Source organism: Lygodium microphyllum, unplaced genomic scaffold (assembly GCF_053477565.2).
Source record: "Lygodium microphyllum isolate KBCC unplaced genomic scaffold, Lygodium_microphyllum_v1.1.10 scaffold_128, whole genome shotgun sequence".
NCBI lineage: Eukaryota > Viridiplantae > Streptophyta > Polypodiopsida > Schizaeales > Lygodiaceae > Lygodium > Lygodium microphyllum.
Window position 1 is genome coordinate 131,064 of NW_028229611.1, and position 20,938 is coordinate 152,001.

The following is a 20,938-nucleotide window of genomic DNA, read 5'->3' on the forward strand; positions in this document are numbered from 1 at the left end:
ACCACGGGTTTTAACCCTAGCCGAGTAACAGGATTTTGGGGTATCCTTCAAGTCATTTCTAATTAGGTTTGGCTCATGATTCTAGAATATGCAACTCCGTCGGAGTTCCATCATGATCCTTAGGTTCACAGTTTTTGTCTTAAGCGAGGTCGAATTATCCATGCACTAAATCCTAGTTATCTCTTAGGACTCCTATGTTTATACGATTCCTTGTGGTTTATATTACTTAGCCAATTCAATTATGCCTGTTTGCGACAAGGATGATCCTTCTAGGGTGATAAACCAAATCTAACGGAATCGAATTTGCGTAAACATGCGATTGATTGCCGTTTCCTTGGTGAGGTAAAATTACTTACTAATATGTACGCTAACTTTCCTAATTAATCAAGCCTACTACTTTGTAGTCTATGCTCTCGAACTTATGCATTGGCGAGTCATACAATCTTTCCTTGGTGCATGCTAATTTGGTTACTAACTTTCCCTAGGGCCTACTAGGTCTTGCATCAACAATCGTACCTACTACCTTGTAGTTTATCCTTTGGCATCCCATGCATTTACACCTAGTTACGACTCTTTAATGATTGATCCTTTTCTCATGAAGACTACGCAATTTCATAACATTCTCCTAGTCACTAAGTCGTGATGATACTCAAGCGAAAACTAGTGTTGCTCTATTCCATCGTATAACTATGTTGCAAGTCATACGTTCGTTTTTAGTGCCCTATTAGTTCTTTCCGAATGAAATCTTATGGTGCTAGACTTTCCCTATGAAATCATAATGTGCATATACGCTTAATTCATCATATCTAGGATGACAACTAATGCACATATAAACTTCGTCTTCTTGCTTAGGATTAGATTCTTACCTTTAAAAATACCATCTACATGCATCTAATTCCCTAACCGTTCAATCTTTCATAATGCTCAAAAAGATGCATTTCTTTCAATGCTTTTAATTTAAACGTAACTTGAATTTCCCTTCCTAAGCGCGCCTAATCATTTCTTATGCGGAATTTAACACGGAAGAACCTGGACTTGTGGTGTCGGGGTGATGTCCACTTGCACGTTTGGAGTCGAACCTTCCGCGGTTGCCTCCTGGGATCTTTTAGGAGCCATCGTAGTCGTAAATTCGACTTACGAGTTGCCTTTGTGTTCGTATGCGGATGGTTTCCTCTTCGGAATAGACCTTGCAACAAAGCTTCAGAATTCCCACGAGCTCGATTCGGCGCGGTATTTGGACGGCTTGCGGAACAATGTCTTTGTCCAAGTCTCGTCGAAGGCTTTTGCGAGGTCTTTGTGGCCTCACCGTCTCCTTCCTTGGAAATCCCGATCTTTAAGGGATCTTCGGGGAATATGCGGTGGGAAAGGCCTTTTGGCCAAATGGTGGGAATTTGCCCTTAAAATGGGTGACAAAGGATAGGAGATTTTGGGTCGTGGGAAGGGGGTCTAGGGAGGCCCCCCCTATGGAAGCTTCTAAGAAGCTTCCAAAGGAGCTTCTTTTTCTTCAACTCTACGTGGGGAAAGGAGGTGTCGTGGACGACGTGTCGGCGGCTCGAATCTGGACGGTGGACAGGCGGCAGAATGGTCGGCGGGGCTGGCGACAGCTGCGTTCGATGGCGGCAGCAGCACGGCGGACCGTGGCAGCGGCGGCCAGGCTGGACTGGGCGGCAGCAATCGGCTGGCGATCTGGCGGCTTCCCACGACGGCCTCTCCTCCTCCTCTCAGAGTCTTTGCCCCTCCTCTCCCTCCTTAAGCACACGACTTCCTCCTCTTCTCTCCCCACAGAGTCCTCTCCAGTCTTCTCCCTTAAGCCACCCCCCCCATCAAGGGGGTGTTTTTATAGGCCGTGGGGGTGGGGAGTGGGTCTTCCCCCACGTGGGGGAAACTGCCCATGCAAACCCCCACCTTCCCATCCCCCCCACATACTCCCTTCCCTCCAGCCGTGCATCGGCTGGGGGAAAGGGATAAATACATAAAAAAAATTTGCAATCAATTTAATTGAATTGCCCCTCCCAAGAGGGTGTTTTCGTGCAGTTAGCGGTTTTTATCCCCCGGTTCAATTTACCATTTGCAGAGGACCCCATTTCACGCGCGCGGGTCACACATTACGCCGTCAACAATTTCAATGCAAGAGATACCCTTTTCACAGGGTTTACACGGTATACAGAAAGTTAATATTTACGGTACGGTACGCGGAAATATTACAGATAAATTTATGGCAGGCCGCAGATTTCTTTCATGATTTTAGCAAATGTGGTCCTTGACGTGGCTGCTCCTTGGTTTGATATTGTTTGCTCTACTCTAGTTCTATAGTCAGCACAATATTTGTGTGTTATTTTATAGTAGCCTTTAGGATTTGACTTGTGCTTGATAGGATTTTCATGGTTGGCTAGTAGACCTAATGTGAGACTTGTATCCTTTTTGTTTGGATTGGTTGAAGGCTGGATGTAAATATTCCAACCTTAATATACATTTATTCATGAAAAGAAAAAAGAGAGTTGGTGTGTCACTCACCTCATTCGGATGATGTTGTCTTGTCTAGCGATGACTAATGGTGAGGTTGTCGGGCTCTCTCTCTCCCTTCACAAGAACAGTATGTGGGGCAGACCTTGGCATACAACACCTTCATGTTTGTGAAGGCTGATCCGGATAATATTTGAAGTGCAATGGCCACATGTGACTTCTTTGCCCTTGCCTTGGAACTACACATTAATGCATCTAAATCGGCCCTCATAAGTTGCACTAAGAGCAATCTTTGGGCCTTGAGTTGGCAAGGTGAGGTGGTGCTTAAAGGCTCTGTTTTCAGGCACTTGGGCTATCCTTTGGGACATAGGTTTCGCCTAAAGTGCTAATGGATTGGATTTCCTTGGTATCATGGATAAGTTTGTGTATTGAAAATCACAAGCTTGGCCTTTCCATGTGAGATTAAAAATAGTGTAGACAATCATGATACGGATGGTTTCATATTACCTTCCCTTGCTTCCTTGGCCGAAGTCTCATTTATGGAAAATTACTTAACCTGTCTGTTTTTTGCTGTGGAAAAAAGATTCTACATGGATGGGTATCTCCTGGATCTCTTGGCAACACATTTGCACTCCCAAAAGAATGGGTGGTGAGGCTGTTTTGGACTTGGAGTTACATATGATTGCTCTCCATTGGTCATTGTTCTAGCCTCCAGGCCTTATGCAAGGGTAGGCAACCTTGGTCTTTGATTGCCATGTTTTTCCTGGAGGCTTAGGGTATTAAGAATGAGAATACTAGGATTTCTGCCTCACGATGACATGTGGTTAATGCTGATTAGCCTTTCCATCTTAAGTCTTCTATGTTGTTGAATCATTTGGTCCACTCATGGAGATCGGTCCTTACTAAATCTTCTTCGCACCCACCTTCAGATCGGGAGGTGGCAAACTCCCTAAGAGTGGAAATGCTGGTGGTTTCAAAGGTTCTCTCTTGCCAAGGCAAATAGGAACCAAGGTTGATGTTAAATAGGATGGCACGCTTGGGACTCCTCACTATTACTAATGCTTTTCTACTTGTTAGTTGGGCTGTTATATCCTTTAGATCAGTTTGACGCTACTTTTGTATTCCTTGGGGCTATTGCAATTTGTGGAATGCCATCTCCACCTAGTTATGGGCCATGCAACCTCTTCCCTCTTTGGACCAGGAGGCCCCTTGGCAGGATTGAATGATTAATGGTCGGTTGCTTTTGGGTCGCGCTTTAGTCAATTAGATATATCATTTGCTTATATGCGATAAGGATTGGCTTGTCCAGAAAGGCAATACCACTTGGGGTCTCTAGAAGGGCCAAGCGGGGTGGGTGGTAATGCGCTCTCCAAGCAAAGGATGTCCAATGGTTGTTGCTTGTTTTGTCAGATGTCAATAGAAACACCTGGTCATCAGTTCCTTACTTGCTCGGTGGTGCGGAAGGTTTGGTCACTACTATCAGCCATTTGGTTCCGAGTGGTTGGGCTATCAATACTTACAAAGGACTGGGTCTTTGGACATCCCAAGTTTGTGGACCCCATGCAAGCTGATATGAAAGTGCTCTTTTCTTTCTTACATTCTGGGGTTGTTGGCATATATGGACCATGAGGAATGCATTCATTTTTGATGCTTCATCGGGAGTGCAAAGTCATATAGTTCGCTTGAAATCACGTCTTCATTGGCAGCTCGACTTGATTGAGTTAACATGTATTCTCTTGTGATAGGATTTGCTTGCTTGGCATGTTGTAGTTTCTTCTGCCGCCCTTTAATCACTTTGCTTCCTTTGTACTTTGACTGTGATGTGTCAGATTTTAAGCACAATGACCTGGAGCCATCCTATATATTGTAACCATGTAATCTTGTACTTATGCTCTACAAAAAGCAAGGAATCGAATGGGCCACATGTGGGTATCTTGGAAACATGTTACTATGCCAAAAAGGTTGGGTGGTGCTTCCCTATTGGATTTTAAAATCCACATGACGGGTTTAAGGTTTGCTCTTTTATAGGCCTTGTGTATTCAACATCACCCTTGGACCGATATTGCTAGGTTTTTTATAGAAGAGGTTGGCATTTCACATGGGCGCACTACATTCTAGGCCTCCTAGTGGAATATTGTGAATCCCACTCAACCATTTAAAACTCCAAAGTCTTTTCTTCTTACCCACCTGATTGCATCATGGCAACAGTCCCTTCGCCTTAGTAGTATATGGTGCCCTCCAGATTTAGGTTATGAATGTCTTGTTGCATTTTCTTGTGAATAAAAGTCCTAGTTGGGAAGGCCTCACTAATGAAATCATGGAGGCTTATGCTACTTGCTTGGTTAAACTCTTGACAACAATCATGTGTCAACAAGTTTGGGAGACGGGGGGCTATGTCTACATTATGAAAGGAAAGAGTTATCAAATTGATTCCAAAAGTGCCCTTTTTGCATCAATGTTGAAACATTAGAGACAAATCTCTTTGATGGGCTCCATGTATAAAATTTTCTCAAAAGATGGCTACTTACTTGCACAAACATCTCCATAGCATCATGCATCCCCATCAGTATGGATTCATCAAAGGCAAAAACATTTTGCATAATGTGTTGAATGCGTAAATGGGTACTAACTATGCAAAGCACTCCAATTAGAAGGTGGTATTTATTCTACTAGATTTGGAAAGGCCTTTGATTACTTGGATTGGTCCTTGGTTGCAGAGCTTATGCATATCATGGGTTTGGGTGCATGAATGTCTCATTTGATACGCAATCTGAGTTCTGATGCCTTTTTGCAGGTCATGCTAAATGGTGGTGTCGCTAAAAATTACTCTTGCATGCTTAGCTAGACATGGGCCCTTTGAGTCCTTTGTTTTTTGCCCCTACTAAGTGTTGGGTGTAATAGCCATTTACGTTGTCCCGTGCATATATTACTTCACACATGTGAACTCACCCTAGTGGGTGTAAGTGTACCGTACCCTAAATATAAATACATTCTTTTATTCTTTGTGTGTACCACACTAGTACACACCTATCCATTGACTCACTCTCACACTATCTCACTGTTCAACACTATTCAATTTAGTTCAGTACTATTGAGCACCTCGACTAATGTGCTTGCTCTCTCTTTTTTTTTTCCCGTAAAAGGTAATTGTATTAATGTGCTTGCTCTGTGTGTGTGTGTGTGTGTTTCTCTCTCTCTTTGTGCTTCCGCTTCTACTCTACAAACTGGTATGAGAGTTGATGGTTCACGCAAGTAGGCAATCGCGACCGGTAGTCATTGCTGATAGTGCAATCGTCATCATTGGGACCAACACGCGCCAGTTGTGTTAACGCCTGCTGTAGGTGTAACTGACTGGTGGTCGATGGGGGGCGAGGCGAAGACTGCATGACAGGTCGGGCATGACTTCACGATGGATCAAGCCAGTGCTGTGGGGCTTCAGGTCAGCGCGATAGGTGACAAATTCCGATGGGTGACAAGGTACCGATAGGTCACGCGATTGCACTTATCGATGTCCGTCAGACGGGCGGGTCAATGGCACATTATTTTCCTTTAAATATTCAGAAAATTTTCACTTTGTTTTATTCTCTTCTCTCTCGGGTATTCACGCGAGCAAGCACAAAGCATGAATCTGTGTAAATTTACTCCTCAAAATTTGGCTCTTTTCCCTAATTTGGTGCTGGACACGTGTTTCAGTGATCCTTGATCCATAAATTGCAGACATTGAGTACACGGGTGTCTCAGAAATTTTGGGAATTTTCAGATGCAAGTGAAATTCTCACTTGGTTGGGCCAATTTCTTGAAAATTTGTGCACTCTTAGACCCCAAAAATTGGGGCTTTTGCAGAATTCGTGAAATTTCTGCAACATTTATCCAAACTTAATGCTCGGGAAGATGTATTAATGCAATTGGAGTAGATTCATTGCAAAAATTTTGGGGCTTTTCACTTTGGTGATGTATTTTAAGTCAATTTGAGACTGGACAGTGAAATTTGCAGCAGATTCACTGCTGAGTGGGAGTTTTTTTGAGCTTCGGATGCTTCAAATGTTGAAAAAGGGCAGCTTCTCTTGGTATATGTATTGCTGAATACTCACTATGCAGTGAAATAGTGGTAAATACATCATTTGGATATTATGGTGACGTATTACTGAAGTGGGAGATGTCTTTAATGCAAATGTATCAGTTTTGATTCATGTATATGCTGTAATCAGTATTTGAGACTGAAATTGCAGCTAAACATTTGCTTCTTGGACACCTTGGAAATACAAGAGTGTGTACTTGCTGTTACAGTTCAGCAACCTTGCTATTGGCTGAAAGCATTCAGCCCTTCATTGCAGTCGTGTATTGCTGAAGATGGTTGGCAGTGCATCTACATTTGACACAAAGAATCTCTTTGAGATTTGTAAACTCGATGGCAATGGTTTTGATCTTTGGAAAGATTGTATGTAGGGTATACTCTTTCTAAAGGATTGTGATTATGCTTTGGCAAAACATAAGCCTGTTGCTTTGTCAGATAAGGATTGGGCTAAAATGAATAAAAAGGCCATTACTTACATTAAAATGGCCGTCACAGATGATATCTTGGTTGATATAAATGGGCTTGATATTGCCTATGTAGTTTGGGAGAAACTTAAGTCTACTTATGAGAATACAACTCCTGTCAATCAGGTACATCTCATGCGGAAGTTGTTAAACTTGAAGCTTGATGAGTCCAAATCTGCCTTAGAGTATTTGAATGCTTTCATTGGTATTTTGAGTGAGTTACAGGATGCATGTTTGCCAGCTTTTGATCCTAAATTGAGGGCTATTTTCTTGCTCATGATCTTGCCCGATTCATGGGAAGCATTGGTTGTGTCATTGAGCAATAACCCCAACTTGACATTTGATGGTATGCGTGGTTCTATTCTAAATGAAGAGACTAGACGCAAGGCAAGTGGAAAAAACAGTGGATCAGCCTACAATGTAAGAGGAAGAACTGAAAAAAGATCTAATGCTGCAAATAAAAATAAAAGTCGCAAATAAAAATAAAAATCGCAGCAAAAGCAAGGAAAACAGCAAGATGTAACTTGTTATCAATATGGTTGCAAAGGGCATAAAAAGCACGATTGCAGGTACTTTAAAAAGGAACAAGAACGCAAGAAGTAGGCTAACAAAGAGATAGAAAAAGCAAATGTGATATCTAGTATTGTTATTGAGGAAATAGAAGAGGATAAAGATGTTGATTTGTTGGTTGCATTTTCAAATCCGCTTGCTATGACAGTGGAGGACATGCATATCACTAAAATAGATGTGATAGATGCTTTGTTGTCAGCTCATGATGGTTTGTGACAATCGTGGATTGTTGACAGCGGTGCTTCATTTCATGTAATTCCATCTTTGGAGTGTTTTTCTACTTATGCATAAGGTAATCTTGGAAAATTCTACCTTGGCAACAAACATGCATGTGATATTGAGGGAATGGGCACTATACACCTAGCTCTAGAAAATGGTCAGGAATTGATTCTTCATGATGTTAGGTATGCACTTGGCATCAAGAAGAGCTTGCTTTGTGTTGGGCAGCTAGACAACAAAGGTTACTTCATTACTTTTGGTGGTGGAATGTGGAAAATACAGAAAGGGTCTATGCTAGTCACTAGAGGTGGTAAAAAGGGAACTATATTATCTCTACTGCAAGGCACTTCTTGGAAAATTTGTTGCAGTTGCTGAAGTATAGTCACACATGGAGTTATGGCACAAGCGTCTTGGACACGAGCCAAAAGGGTTTGGAGACACTTTCTTCACTTGGAAGAGTTGATGTGAAAAACTCAAAGCTTGACTTTTGTGATGATTGTATTCTTGGTAAACATGTAAAGAGTCCATACTCTCATGGAGCCTCTAGGAAGTCATGTATCTTGGATTTAGTCCACTTTGATATATACACCATGCCAATAAAAACTCATAGCGGTTTCCGTTATTTTGTCTTTTATTGATGACCATTCTAGAAAACTATGGGTTTACTTGCGTAAGCAGAAAAATGAAGCATTGAATTCTTTTTAAAAGGTTTTATGCATTGGTTAACACTCAAAAAGGCTTAAAATTAAAATGTTTAAGAACAGATAACGGGGGAGAGTATGTATCTAAAGAATTCAATAAGTTTTGTGATGTCAATGGGATTAAATGGGAGCTTACAGCTCCTTACAATCCATCATCTAATGGTGTGGCTGAGCGAATGAATCGTATGTTATGTGATAAGATTCGGTGCATGCTGTCCACAACTAATCCCTCGCAATCGTTTTGGAGAGAGGCACTTAAAACCGCGGTGCATATTTGCAACCAATCTCCACATTGTGCACTTGAAAGTGGTATCCCTGAAGAGGTTTGGTATGGCAAATCTGCTTCATATGACTACTTAAGGGTCTTTGGCTGCGAATGCTATGTACATGTACCTGTTGATAACAGAACCAAACTTGACATGAAATCTCATAGAGGCATCTTCATGGGTTATGGCAATGAATGTGAAATAGGCTATAGAGTTTGGGTTCCAAGTATGAAAAAGGTGCTACGTAGTCGGGATGTGGTATTTAATGAGTCAAAGCTGCTGAAAAATGTCACATCTAATGACTCAAACAAAAAGAAAGTTAAATTACAGCATGATCAGTTACTTGAGTAGCCATTAGCCACTGAAAATGCAGCTCCTTTTGATGCTGAGTATGACAATCAACGTATCATTATTGAGCTAGATGAAAATGGGCAGCAAGGGGATGCTGAACATTAGCTTGAGCACCAAAATCAGCATGCTGAAAATGAATTACATCTTGAAATTGTATTACAGCAACTTGAACATGCAGTTCAATAGCCAAACAATGAGGTCATTGACATTCCCTTGGATGTGGATCCATTACTTGATAACACAGATCATTGGGTAAGGTCTACATGTGTTAGAAGTCCTATACAAAGATTTGATCATTCTTTGGACTGCATTTTACTCATAGATTAAGGTGAGTCTCTTATGTATAAAGAGGCCTTATCATGTGAATTAAAGAAAAAGTGGGAGCTAGCTATACATGAAGAAATGAAGTCATTGTATCAGAATGATACTTGGGATTTGGTTACATTGCCCAAGGATAGGAAAGCCATTCCTAACAAATGGGTCTATAAAATCAAATGTGTGGATAGCAAACCCAAATACAAAGCCAGACTTGTGGCTAAGGGCTATACACTAAAGGAGGGCATTGATTTTTAGGAAGTGTTTTCCCCTGTTGTCAAAATGACCACTCTTCGAGTGTTATTTGCATTGTAGCATCTATGGATCTCGAACTTAATCAAATAAATGTTAGAACAACATTTCTACATGGTGATTTGGAAGAAGAGTTGTACATGAAACAACTTGAAGGCTTTGTTATACAAGGAAAGGCGCATTTGGTATGCAAGCTTAAAAGAAGCTTGTATGGCTTGAAACAAGCTCCTAGACAATGGTATAAAAAGTTTAATGCCTTCATGCTTTCACATGGATTTAAAAGGAGTAGTGTAGATCATTGCTTATATATTAAGAAGGCTGATGATGGAAGCCTTATTATACTTGTGCTTTATGTGGATGATATGCTTATTGCTGGTAAGAATAAAAGCCAGTTTAATGCATTGAAAAGACAGCTGAATTCAGCCTTTCCCATGAAGGATTTGGGTGCAGTTGAACATATTTTGGGCATGTGTGTAACATGAGATAGAGAGCAACAACTCTTATTTCTCTCACAAGAAAAGTACATTAGCAAAGTACTTGATCACTTTTCTATGGCTGATGCTAAGCCTCTTGGTGTACCTTTTCCACCTTATCTTAAGCTTAGCAAAGTAGATTGCCCAAAAGATGATAAGGCAGCTAGTTCTATGAAGGGTGTTTCTTATGCCTCAGCTTGTGGATCACTCATGTATGCTATGGTTGCCACTAGACATGACATTGCCTATGCAGTGGGAGTTGTAAGCAGGTTTATGTCAAATCCTGGCAAAGCATATTGGGAAGCAGTGAAATCTATCTTACGGTACCTTAAGGGCACACAAAGAAAATGTATTTGCTATGGCAAGGGTATGTTAGATCTGCAGGGGTATTGTGATGCAAACATGGCAGGTGACTTGGATATTCACAAGTCTACAAGCGGGTACATCTTTACCTTGACTGGTGGGGTGGTTTCTTGGTACTCTAGATTGGAAAAAATACTGGCACTCTCTACCATTGAGGCTGAATATATTTCAGCCACTGAAGCTTCAAAAGAAGCAATTTGGCTTGGTCGTTTGGTCAAGGATTTTGGGCTGCCCACCAAAACACCTGTACTTAGATGTGATAGCCAGAGGGCTTTATGCTTGTCTAAGAATGCTATGTTCCATGCACGTACCAAACATATTGATGTTTGGTATCATTTTATCAGACAATTTTTGGATAATGGTCTAGTCACCCTGACTAAGATCAAATCATAGGATAACCCTGTAGATGTTCTCACTAAAAGTCTTGCAAACACTCAACATGAGCATTGCATTAGACTCGTGGGAGTTGGCTAAAGGTTCGCTTCGGATCTTTAAGTGGGAGGTTGTTGGGTGTAAAGGCCCTTTATGCTCTCCTGTGTATATATTACTTCACACACGTGAACTCACCCTAGTGGGTGTAAGTGTACCATACCCTAAGTATAAATACATTCTTTTATTCTTTGTGTACCACATTGGTACATACCTATCCGTCGACTCAGTCTCACACTATCTCACTGTTCAGCACTCTTCAGTTCGGTTGAGTACTATTGAGCACCTCGACTAATGTGTTGGCTCTCTCTCTCTCTCTGTGCTTCCGCTTACTCTACACTAAGGCTGAAAACGGCCTACAAGACAAGACCATGTACATTGGTAGTCATTGGTATCAAAGTGTATCATGCAAAGTGAAAGATGTGATATACAATGAAAAGGAAAGTGCAAGATGATTTACAATACAATTTGGATATAGAGATAAGAGGGGTAGGTGGATAGAGCACTAATGTTAGCTATATGACTGGATGATGAGCTACTGTGTGTGAAGGATTTAACCATGTGGGGCAATCCTATCTAATTCCATCTAGAGAGGATTGATGGGTGAGTATAGTATATGATACATCCCTGATGAGATGGTGTATGGATAGCATCTAGACTTGTATCTTAGTTCTACTAGGTGTTGCTCGTGCTGCTGATGGATCTTCATCATATCTCTTTGGTTTAATCCCTGTATTTGTTATTTTTGCATCCTTAGTCGGCGTGTGGCTCTAATCTCCTTAGCTCTTTGGAGTGTCACCCCTCTTTGTGTGGGGGTGTTGTGTGTGGTCCTTGTTTGAAAAAAGCTTGTGAGTTCTGATCATCTCCCCTTGCCTCTGTACAGTGCTCGATTGGAGTAATGATGTGTGGAACCTCTAAATTTCAAGGAGGAACTTACCTAGGTGTTGTAAATTTGGGGACTTCATGACTAGTATTAGGTACTAGTCTAACAGAGGTGTCCCCTTTGAATAGTGTAGGGTATCTCGCCTGGATTGTTTTGTAGGCTCGGCATTTGCATATGTAGTGCTCCTCACTCTCCACCTCCTCTTGGCATAGTCTATTAAGTATCTCATTGCTAGGGATACAGGCTGCTCCTTGTCTCAATTTCTAGTTGGTGAGAAGAGACCTTTAGTTAGTCAATGGCTACTCCCATCTCATATCTCGTGCGTATTTCTAAGTAGCTAGGTTTCTTGTTAAGACCATTTGCTATAGTCCTTAGAAAGTGGTCCCTATAGTATGACATCTTCGGGGGAGGGTTTGTTTGGGTGAAATCCACATATGAGAGAGATCAATGTCTGCAAAATGCCAAGGTGGCCTATTAGACCTAAGCATATAGTACAATTATAATGATATCTCATCAAGCAATACAATTAAACGGACGATCAGAGTATATGTAACTAGTGAATTTAATGTAAAGACTTATGGCTAGACTCAAACGAAGTACTAAAAGAAATAAATATAGAAATAAGAAGTAAATTTCAGAAACTGAAGATGATGTGGTCTTTACTCATTCAAGATTGTTAGGAGATTGTACATCTCATGGTTTAGGGTCTATGTTTTTCAAGCATTTATTATTTTGTGCCATACGTTTTTTAGCTGGCCGACTTGTGTTTAGGCGACCAGTTTTGGGCTGGCTGATTGGTCATCCACTTGGGCATACTTTTTGCCTACGTAGGTAGGCTCCCTCCTCAGTCTTGCACTTGCGAATACTCATCCTGGTGGAGAGAGGGAGATCATGCCCATTGCCGGTTTTGCCCTTCAAGGCTGACTTCTTTATTGGTGCAAGAGGTTTTCTTTCATCTCCCATGGTCATATCCCACAAATCCTTCATTTTCACCAGCAAGTTCCTCATCTTGAACTTCCAAATTTGGTAATTTTAACCATTAGGCTTGCTACTCTTAGACAGTAGTAATGTTACCTCCAACTTCTACCCCATCTTTAGCAAGCAAGTCAAGAAAGACGAGGAATAACATTTTACCAGCATTACAATGAAGGATGCCGACTGTTTCTCTCCATACTTTTTGTCAACGTGGAATTAACACAAATAAATAAATATTGAGATTAACACTGGGCTTGCTCTTCAGGGCTTTTGGATACCATATTTTAATCCAGTTGTGTTGTTTAAGATATTAGTGGACAAAGAGTTTTATTTTGAATTTTCACGTTTAGATATTCACAAATTTGATTGGACACCATCACGTGCTTTCATCGTGGCTTTTTGACGTGGAAATGCTGACACCCTGATGTCATCACACTCGACGTACGTACGTGACATCTGAGGGATGAAAACTTGACACTGTTGCCTTTGAATTGCCTCCCAATGCCTTCAGTTCTCATTGTACGTGTTGAAATGTATCACCTGCCCTTGAAACGATCTAATTCATGGTTCACACCTTGTTGAAATATGGAGGCCACTCTGAGACGATCTGATTCATGGTTCATGCCTACCTTGAAATGATCTAATTCATTGCTTCAGAATCAGTTGATTACCGTGATGATTGCCTAAAGTAACTACACTTCTGAAGATTTTGACCAATCATCTTTCTTTTGCATCACTTCTATCATGGGCAGAATTCGAGACTGGATTGACTCTTTTTCTTCATTCGTTTTTTTGACATGAATTCTTCTTCTTATTCCTTTCACAGCCCCTCTCTACATAGAATCACAATAAATAGATGATCCGATACTATTTGTTGGAATTTTCAGAATTATGAAGACCAAATTCAGGACCATTAAGATTGAATAAACGGCAGATTATCGTGTGTAATTAATGACAAAGTGAATGCACTGAAATTGGACAGCAAGAGAACTTCTTCTCTAATCTTCATTCATCTTCTTCTTCCATGAAAACTTACATTGCATGACTTTGTTGGGTAGCTTATCTGTTCAGGCCTTCCCACTTTCATTAATTAAATAATATCCCCTTAGTTTCCCTAAGGTTGTTCACCATTTTGGTGATTTTCACCAAATATGTAAATGTCCAACCAATATGGGTTCAATCGAAAGATATGAAGCACCTCAATTCACCACACTTTAATATCACAAAGCATTATTGTCAATGAAGAAAACATGCTATCATTAAATCCTTCACTAGAAAACAAACTTGTTGTATTCATGGCTCAGTTACCCTTTTTTATCATGAGATTTCATCATGTCTATTCTGTTTCAACTCTTTTTTTCCTGTTTGTTTCTATTTGCTCTCATTTGATAATGTTACTGTCAATGATCCAATATAACAAAGTTAGCTAAGAGGATATTTTTTTCAAGATTTTATGGAAAGGTGGATTGGAAGCTGCCATATTATCATTGATTTTACATCCTCACTGGCATGCATTGTTTTCCAGGAAGAAACAGAAAGGTGTTTTGCAACTGGCCATAACTGTTGCAGCTTTGATTGGTGTGACAACCTTAGTTGGTGTTGCAGTGACATGGGCAGGTGGTGGTCCAGCAGCTTTTGTTAAAGCAGTTGCAAAGTCAGGATTTGCAGCTGCATTTGCATTGATTTTTGTATCTGAGATTGGTGACAAGGTGAGCCATGCTTTCTTGAAAGTTCAATTGGATCCTGAGCGAGTTTGTTTGTGCATTTTTATTGTGATGTTTATCTTAAGGTATTGTTCTTGACCATGTGCTTAGTATCTTGCTTGACTTATTTGAAATTTCTTTATGATGCCACAGACATTTTTTATTGCTGCCTTGCTTGCAATGCAACACGCCAAAAGTCTGGTAGGATGACAAAAAAACCTGAACCCTTAGTTTTGCATTATTTTTGCATAACTTGTTAGATGATTTTTTTGTTAAAATTAAACTATTTATCATCTTTCTGTTTTTTTAACTGAGAGATGAACTTTGACTAACTACCAAAATGAGGGAAAGAATTATTTTTTCACCCAATCTCGAAAAAGAATTTGCCTCTTACATACACATCAGCTATTAGGAGAAGGGCATTAAGTGCATGAGCTGCTGCTGCTTGGAAACCGTCTTCCTCCTACACCACCATCATTGTTACAATACAATCTGGATTTTTATGCTTTTCAACATTGGTTTTATACCATTGGGATAACTTTATTGGAGTGAGGGTGTGAATCAAGAGTGAATTATCATAGGAACAGATGCAAGAGTGTGAGCCAGGGTGCGGGAGCCTAGACAAGCTAATGGGCTCTCCACATGAGTTGTGGCCCAACTGTGTATGAATTAGGGTGCTATGATTGTGGTGATGATTGGATCTAGATTATCACAATTGGGTGAGGTTGTGCGTGCTATCTTCTACTATTTAGGGTTAAGGTTTTTCATCGTTCCACGTCTTCCATTTCCAGGAGACTGGGTTCATTACGATGGTATCAAAGAAACTAAAGAAAAGAGACAATTCGAGAAAACGTTGTGAGCATGTTCCAAGATTTTTGTTGTGATGGGTGTTGCAGAAAAAAAGAAATATAGAGAAAATCAAAATATTGTTTTTATCTTCTTCGATTTGTGGCTTAGATTTTGCCATATTTGTTGGTTGTTTCTCCTTTGGGTGGGTATTTTTCCCAAACTAGCCAGTCTTCAATTTCTTGGAGTTGCTTGGGAATGGGGGTATTTACAATGGTATCAAAGAAATTCAAGAATGGAGATAATTTGAGACAAGGCATGGTGAGCTAACTCCATGATTTTTTGTTGATGGTGGTTGCAGAGAAAGAGAAAGAGAAAGAAAATTGCGGTCATGTTTCTCCCCTTCAATTTGTGGGCCAATTGTTGAGCTAAAAAATGCATCATAAACTGATAAGCTCTTTATTACAGCCCCAAAACTCAAATTAGCAAACTTTCATTGAAAAGAAATGCATTCTTAGAGTGTCATTGTCCCTTAAGCCAAACCCTAATTTGGGAGGATCCACTTGTATGTAAACAGAGAGGCTGCCCACCACTCGGCCCATCCTTGTTTTGCAGATCATTGGCGCCTTGTCTTTGCTGTCCACACCCCATTTTCCGGAGGACATCTCAGTTTGAGCTGCTATCTACAGCCAAGCGCTTGCATCCAGCCCTCCGTCTGCTGCGTATAGCTGATGGTGGCAGTTTTCCAGCGTGCTGCTACTACTGGCAGCCATCGCCATGAGCTGAGCGACCTTCTACTCCTGTGTTTGCTGCTGTATGACCTGTACCAGCTTGTGTTTGCAGCTTCCAGCTTTCACCAGCCTGCCATGTCATCATCAACAGCTGCATTTTCAGTCTGCTGCAGCTGCCCACCTCATTCAGACTCTTTTCAGCATGCTGCCTATTGTTCAAGCTGTCCTAGTCATTGGCACTGATCCAGTCTCTCCAGATCTGTGCTTGTTGCTGCTATACACTTTCAGAGGCTATCTATTGTGTTTTGGGATCTGTACAAAGGATAGTACACTCTCCACGATCGTTGAGACATGGGCTTTGCCTTGATCCTAGAGACATGGGAGTTCGAGGTTCAGTATTCACCTTGCATAGTGTGTCTATTGCATGAGCATTGTATTTATTTATCATTCTTCATTCACCTTTAGTGTTCATTGTCTCTAAGCTACCCATGAACCCTACTGAGTTCCCTTATCAGTATGTGCATTGCTATATGATTGTGTTTATTATCTACAGGCAAGTATTTTTTTAGAAGAACTTTTGCCATGACTATTTCTCCTTTGCAAGTGGATTTTTCCAACAAAGACATGACTGCTTTTAAAGTTGTCCCAGCATGCTTTTAAACAAAAATATGGGTTGACATCTTTTTGCACAAAGCTTATAGAGAAAAAGAAACAATGCATGAGGACAGGCTATCATGTGGGAAAAAAAGTCATGAAGGAGCTTCATCAAGCCACAATGGCGATGGAGAGGCAGCTAGAACAAATTGTGTGCACCCACAATCTGGTTGGAGAGTAGGCATCACATGCAGGAGATAGTGGTGATCAGGCTGGAAGTTTGCTGCACTCCAGCAAAAAGGGGCAAGGCTGCACCTTGGCAACAAGCAAGGGTTGCTTCTTATCTTCCCTCTTCTAGCCCAATGTTGGCATGGGATTGTTTTTTTGAGTTTTGGGATAGATTCTTTTTCTCTTTTAAAAGTTAAAGAATTCAGGCCAGCTTTTGGGACCATTTTGAATGCAATTAGAACAACTTTGTGTTCCAAAAAAGAGTCTAGATAGTCAATTTTTATACAAATGCATAGTCGAATACCAAAGGTACTGATAGTTTGTCTTCATTTGAAACTTAAGGGACTTCCCACCAACCTATGCTAGAGTCCGAGTCTATCAAGAAACCAATTGAGTTATGACAATCGAACTTTGTACCTCTTGCTATATAGAAAACTTCTAGGCAGAGTTGAACCCTCTCCAGGATCATCCTTCGCATATAAAGGTGCATCATCTCCATACTTCAAACCAAAAAGCTCATTTTCACTTTTATCTCACGTACCTCAATTTTGTGGCTTAGGGTGGAGGAAGCATGACATCTTTACCAAAAGAAATAGCAAGAGCATGGCAAATGGGTGGCCTTGTTAGATTGATCTCTCTAAAATAAGGCTCCTCCATCTACCTTCCTCTAATGTTTACCTTCTTGTTGGCTTAGCAATAGAATGTCAATACCTGTTAGAGTGCACGGATGTGGAAGCGAATGCATGGATGGGTGTAGATGCTAAACATGGAGAGAAGAAGAAAGAAAGAAAGAAAGATATATTAACATCTACATAAGGCCAATGTGGCCTATGAGACAAAATCCAGAGTACATCCATGTCTAATGTCATCTCATCAGTGAGGTAAAGATAACATTACGAATAAGTGGGTGGCCTACGAAACAATACTGAAAATAACTATATGATGGGACTATACTAGGGTTGAACCATGTGTAGTGTTATCCATCGATAGAAAAGAAAAGGAAAGGAAAGGAGAACCAGATCTGATAGAACCATGTACAAAAGTGTGGTGGGGACTATGGGCTGTAGTTGATCTCAAGATTTGCACATGATCTCAGCTACGATGCGGTCCCTAGTTGCTTCACTGATATGCTTGGTGGTGAGTCTGCGGTGTCTCGTGATAATGGCTCTAATCCGACTGTGGTGTGGCCTCCTCGAACATGGTCCTGGTAGAGGGGTCGTTGTGCTCGACGAAGGAAAGTGGCTCTATCCAATGTGACGCCACGGTGTGGCCTGTAAGGTGTTTGGTGGGGTGGCTCTGTCTCTGCTAGGTTGGTAGTGTCAGTAGGGTCGGCTCTGTAGAAGAAGTTTGTCACTGCTCTTTGTGTGTGTCCCTCTGGGTGAGTTGGCCTCCTGTCTCGTAGTAGTGTAGTTCGGCGCCTCTCGAGCTCCAGGAGGAAAAGATCTAGGCATCTCTGGTCCTCGTAGTCCATGATGCGACAAAGGGGTCCAAATCCATCACGGAAGAGGCAGTGGTACCGTCCTCGTATGTCATAGTATACTGTGCATGTGCATATGTAGTGCTCCTCCGTCTCAGGCTCTCGACCACAGAGCTGGCAAGTCCTATCCTCTGCTAGGGTATTTATCCATTTGCCTGTCTCCATTTGAAGCCTATGTGAGGAGGTGCGAATCTGTCCGATAGCAACTCGTACGCTATGGGAGAGATGAGTGTCCATATATGCTGGCACCATCATCAGAGAGACACGAGAAATGACTCCTGTAGAACTCCATCCTCGATCCTAGAGGGAGTGGTGGATGGATCCATGTCCTTGCTGTCTCAATCCTCAAGATATCAGCTCTGATCACCTGGTTCAACTCTGATCGGCTGAGAGAAAGTATAGGGCAGTCAAGGCTATATTCCAAAGGTGGAAGACAATCAATATCCAAACCATGTAGGCTCATCCAAATAGTCATCCGTGAAAACCAACAGTTCTTCTCACCTTCAGTTGCTAGTTGTCTAGATGAGGTTAGTGCCAATCTAGAGTATCTATGGTGTGGAAATTCCCATAGTCTGTGCCAAAAGGTCACTGCCCTGAAGAGTGCCTCTGTAAGTATAGGTGTTGCCCCTAGCTCTGCTCAGACAATGGGATGTGGGGTGGAGGGCTTACTCCTAATCATGCATGCTATCATCATGATCAATGGCCTTTCCACGCTATACCAACCATCATAATAATCCCTCTCTATTCCAATCTGATCAGTGAGTGGACTAAGACGCCTGTGGTACAAGCTGCAACCCCATACCTCTGCTCCATATAGTAATGTAGGTGTGACTAGGGTGTCAAACATTAGAGTTTGGTGCAGGGCTCGTGGAACTGTATCTGAGCACATTGACTCTCAAGTGCCCCTAGTGCTGCATATCCACGTGCCAGACGTGCCTCTGATGCCCCTCTCAACGAAAAACGCGGGCCAGAGAAGGTGACTCCCAAATAGACATATTCCCTCACATGCTCCAGTATGTCTCCCCCAAATGTGAACTGGTACATAGATCTAGTCACCCATGCTGCTGAAGTATTGAAAACCATGGTTTTGGTCTTCCCAAAGTTCACTGTGAGGTCTTTATCTCTACAGAAGATGTGCAAAGCATCTATATGGCACTGCAATCCCTCCGGTGAATCTGAAATGAGAACAATATCATCTGCATAAAGTAATATCGGTATCAGCACCCCTGCCAGGCTGGCTCCAGCTCCTCCTCCTCAGTCTATGTAATCAAGCACTTCATCTATGTATGGACCAAACAATGTGGGTGAAAGCGGACATCCTTGTTTCACTCCTATGGTACTGTTAATCCTCTCTAATAGCCCCCCAGGTGCTCGTCCATGACCTGTCACTGCCTCATACAATGCATAGACACCCCATCGTATACCCTCTGGTACTCCAATTTCCTGCAATCTCTGCATGATGCGTGTACGAGGCACTGTATCAAAAGCTTTGCGAAAGTCTACAAAGCAACAATAAATCCTCGTCTCGATCCTCCTCAATAATGGCTCTAAGTGTGAGAATATGGTCCAGCGTGGTATATCCTCGTCTGAAACCTGCCTGTCCTTGTGCTCTCTTGCCTTGCATTTCAGCCCACTCACTGAGTTCATGCTCCAATATAGATCCATATATCTTGGCCAAAGTATGACCGATCATGATAGTCCTGTAGTTGCTAGGAATCAGGGGATCACCATTTTTAAATAGCGGGATTATAGTATTGTTTGACCAACTCATAGGGAAACGTTCACATACTTTTCTATTGAACATGTGTGCTAATATGGGTGCTAATATGTCACAAGCATGTGAGAAATGTTCTGCTACTAGTCCATCTTCATCCTGTGCCCTCCCATTTTGTAATCTATAAATTGCATCCCTAACCATTTTCCATGTGAAGAATGACCATTGTGTTGGCCTACAAGCTTGTGGGGGCTGCATAGGTGGCTGTCCTGGCAGGTTATACAGCTGTCTCCCGTAGTCAAGCCATGCATCTGGTGATGTAATCTGTATGGGGGGCTGTCTTTCATGGAACATCTTCCTTGCGCTTTTGCTATCCCACCCCAATAATAGCTGATATATCTTTGCTTTTGCTTTCGCTAAGTAGTCTCGTTTCTTCTTCCGAACAAGGCGTTTGAAGAACGCCTTTGCTTGGCGATGTGTCTGAGTGCCTAGCTCCACTTCTCTCTGTAGGCGAGCTTGTGTGACTACACACTCATCATCATACTAGCTATTTTGGGGAGCAGTAGATCGTGTGGGTCTACATCAGGGTAAGGTGTGTGGGAATGCATACATGGCTGATCCATGTATGGCCTCTGCTAAATCCCTTGTACATTCTTCCAACGATCTACTCAAGTCCAATGTATGTAAACTGGTCTGCAGAGAACCACTGTAGATATGTGACGTGTCATCTGTAAAGTAGTACTTGGGATGTTTAGGGAGGCATGGTGTTTTATCTGTAAAGTAGTACTTGGGATGTTTAGGGAGGCATGGTGTTTCATGTTTCATATGTACACAAGAGAGCATGAGTGTCAAAATAACATGATCTACTGCTATGCCAATTGGTCTCTTAGATATCTTAAAGTTTTG

General features: G+C 41.6%; 1 protein-coding gene across 1 annotated transcript in view; it reads left to right on the forward strand.

Annotated features, from left to right (window-relative positions):
* Positions 1-20,938, forward strand: part of LOC148008526 (protein PAM71-homolog, chloroplastic-like) — a 90,541-nt gene that overhangs the window by 17,587 nt on the left and 52,016 nt on the right. The window contains exons 3-4 of the mRNA XM_087674201.1: positions 14,325-14,508; positions 14,656-14,703. Coding sequence (XP_087530327.1) covers positions 14,325-14,508; positions 14,656-14,703 — 232 coding nt within the window. The remainder of the gene's footprint in view (positions 1-14,324; positions 14,509-14,655; positions 14,704-20,938) is intronic.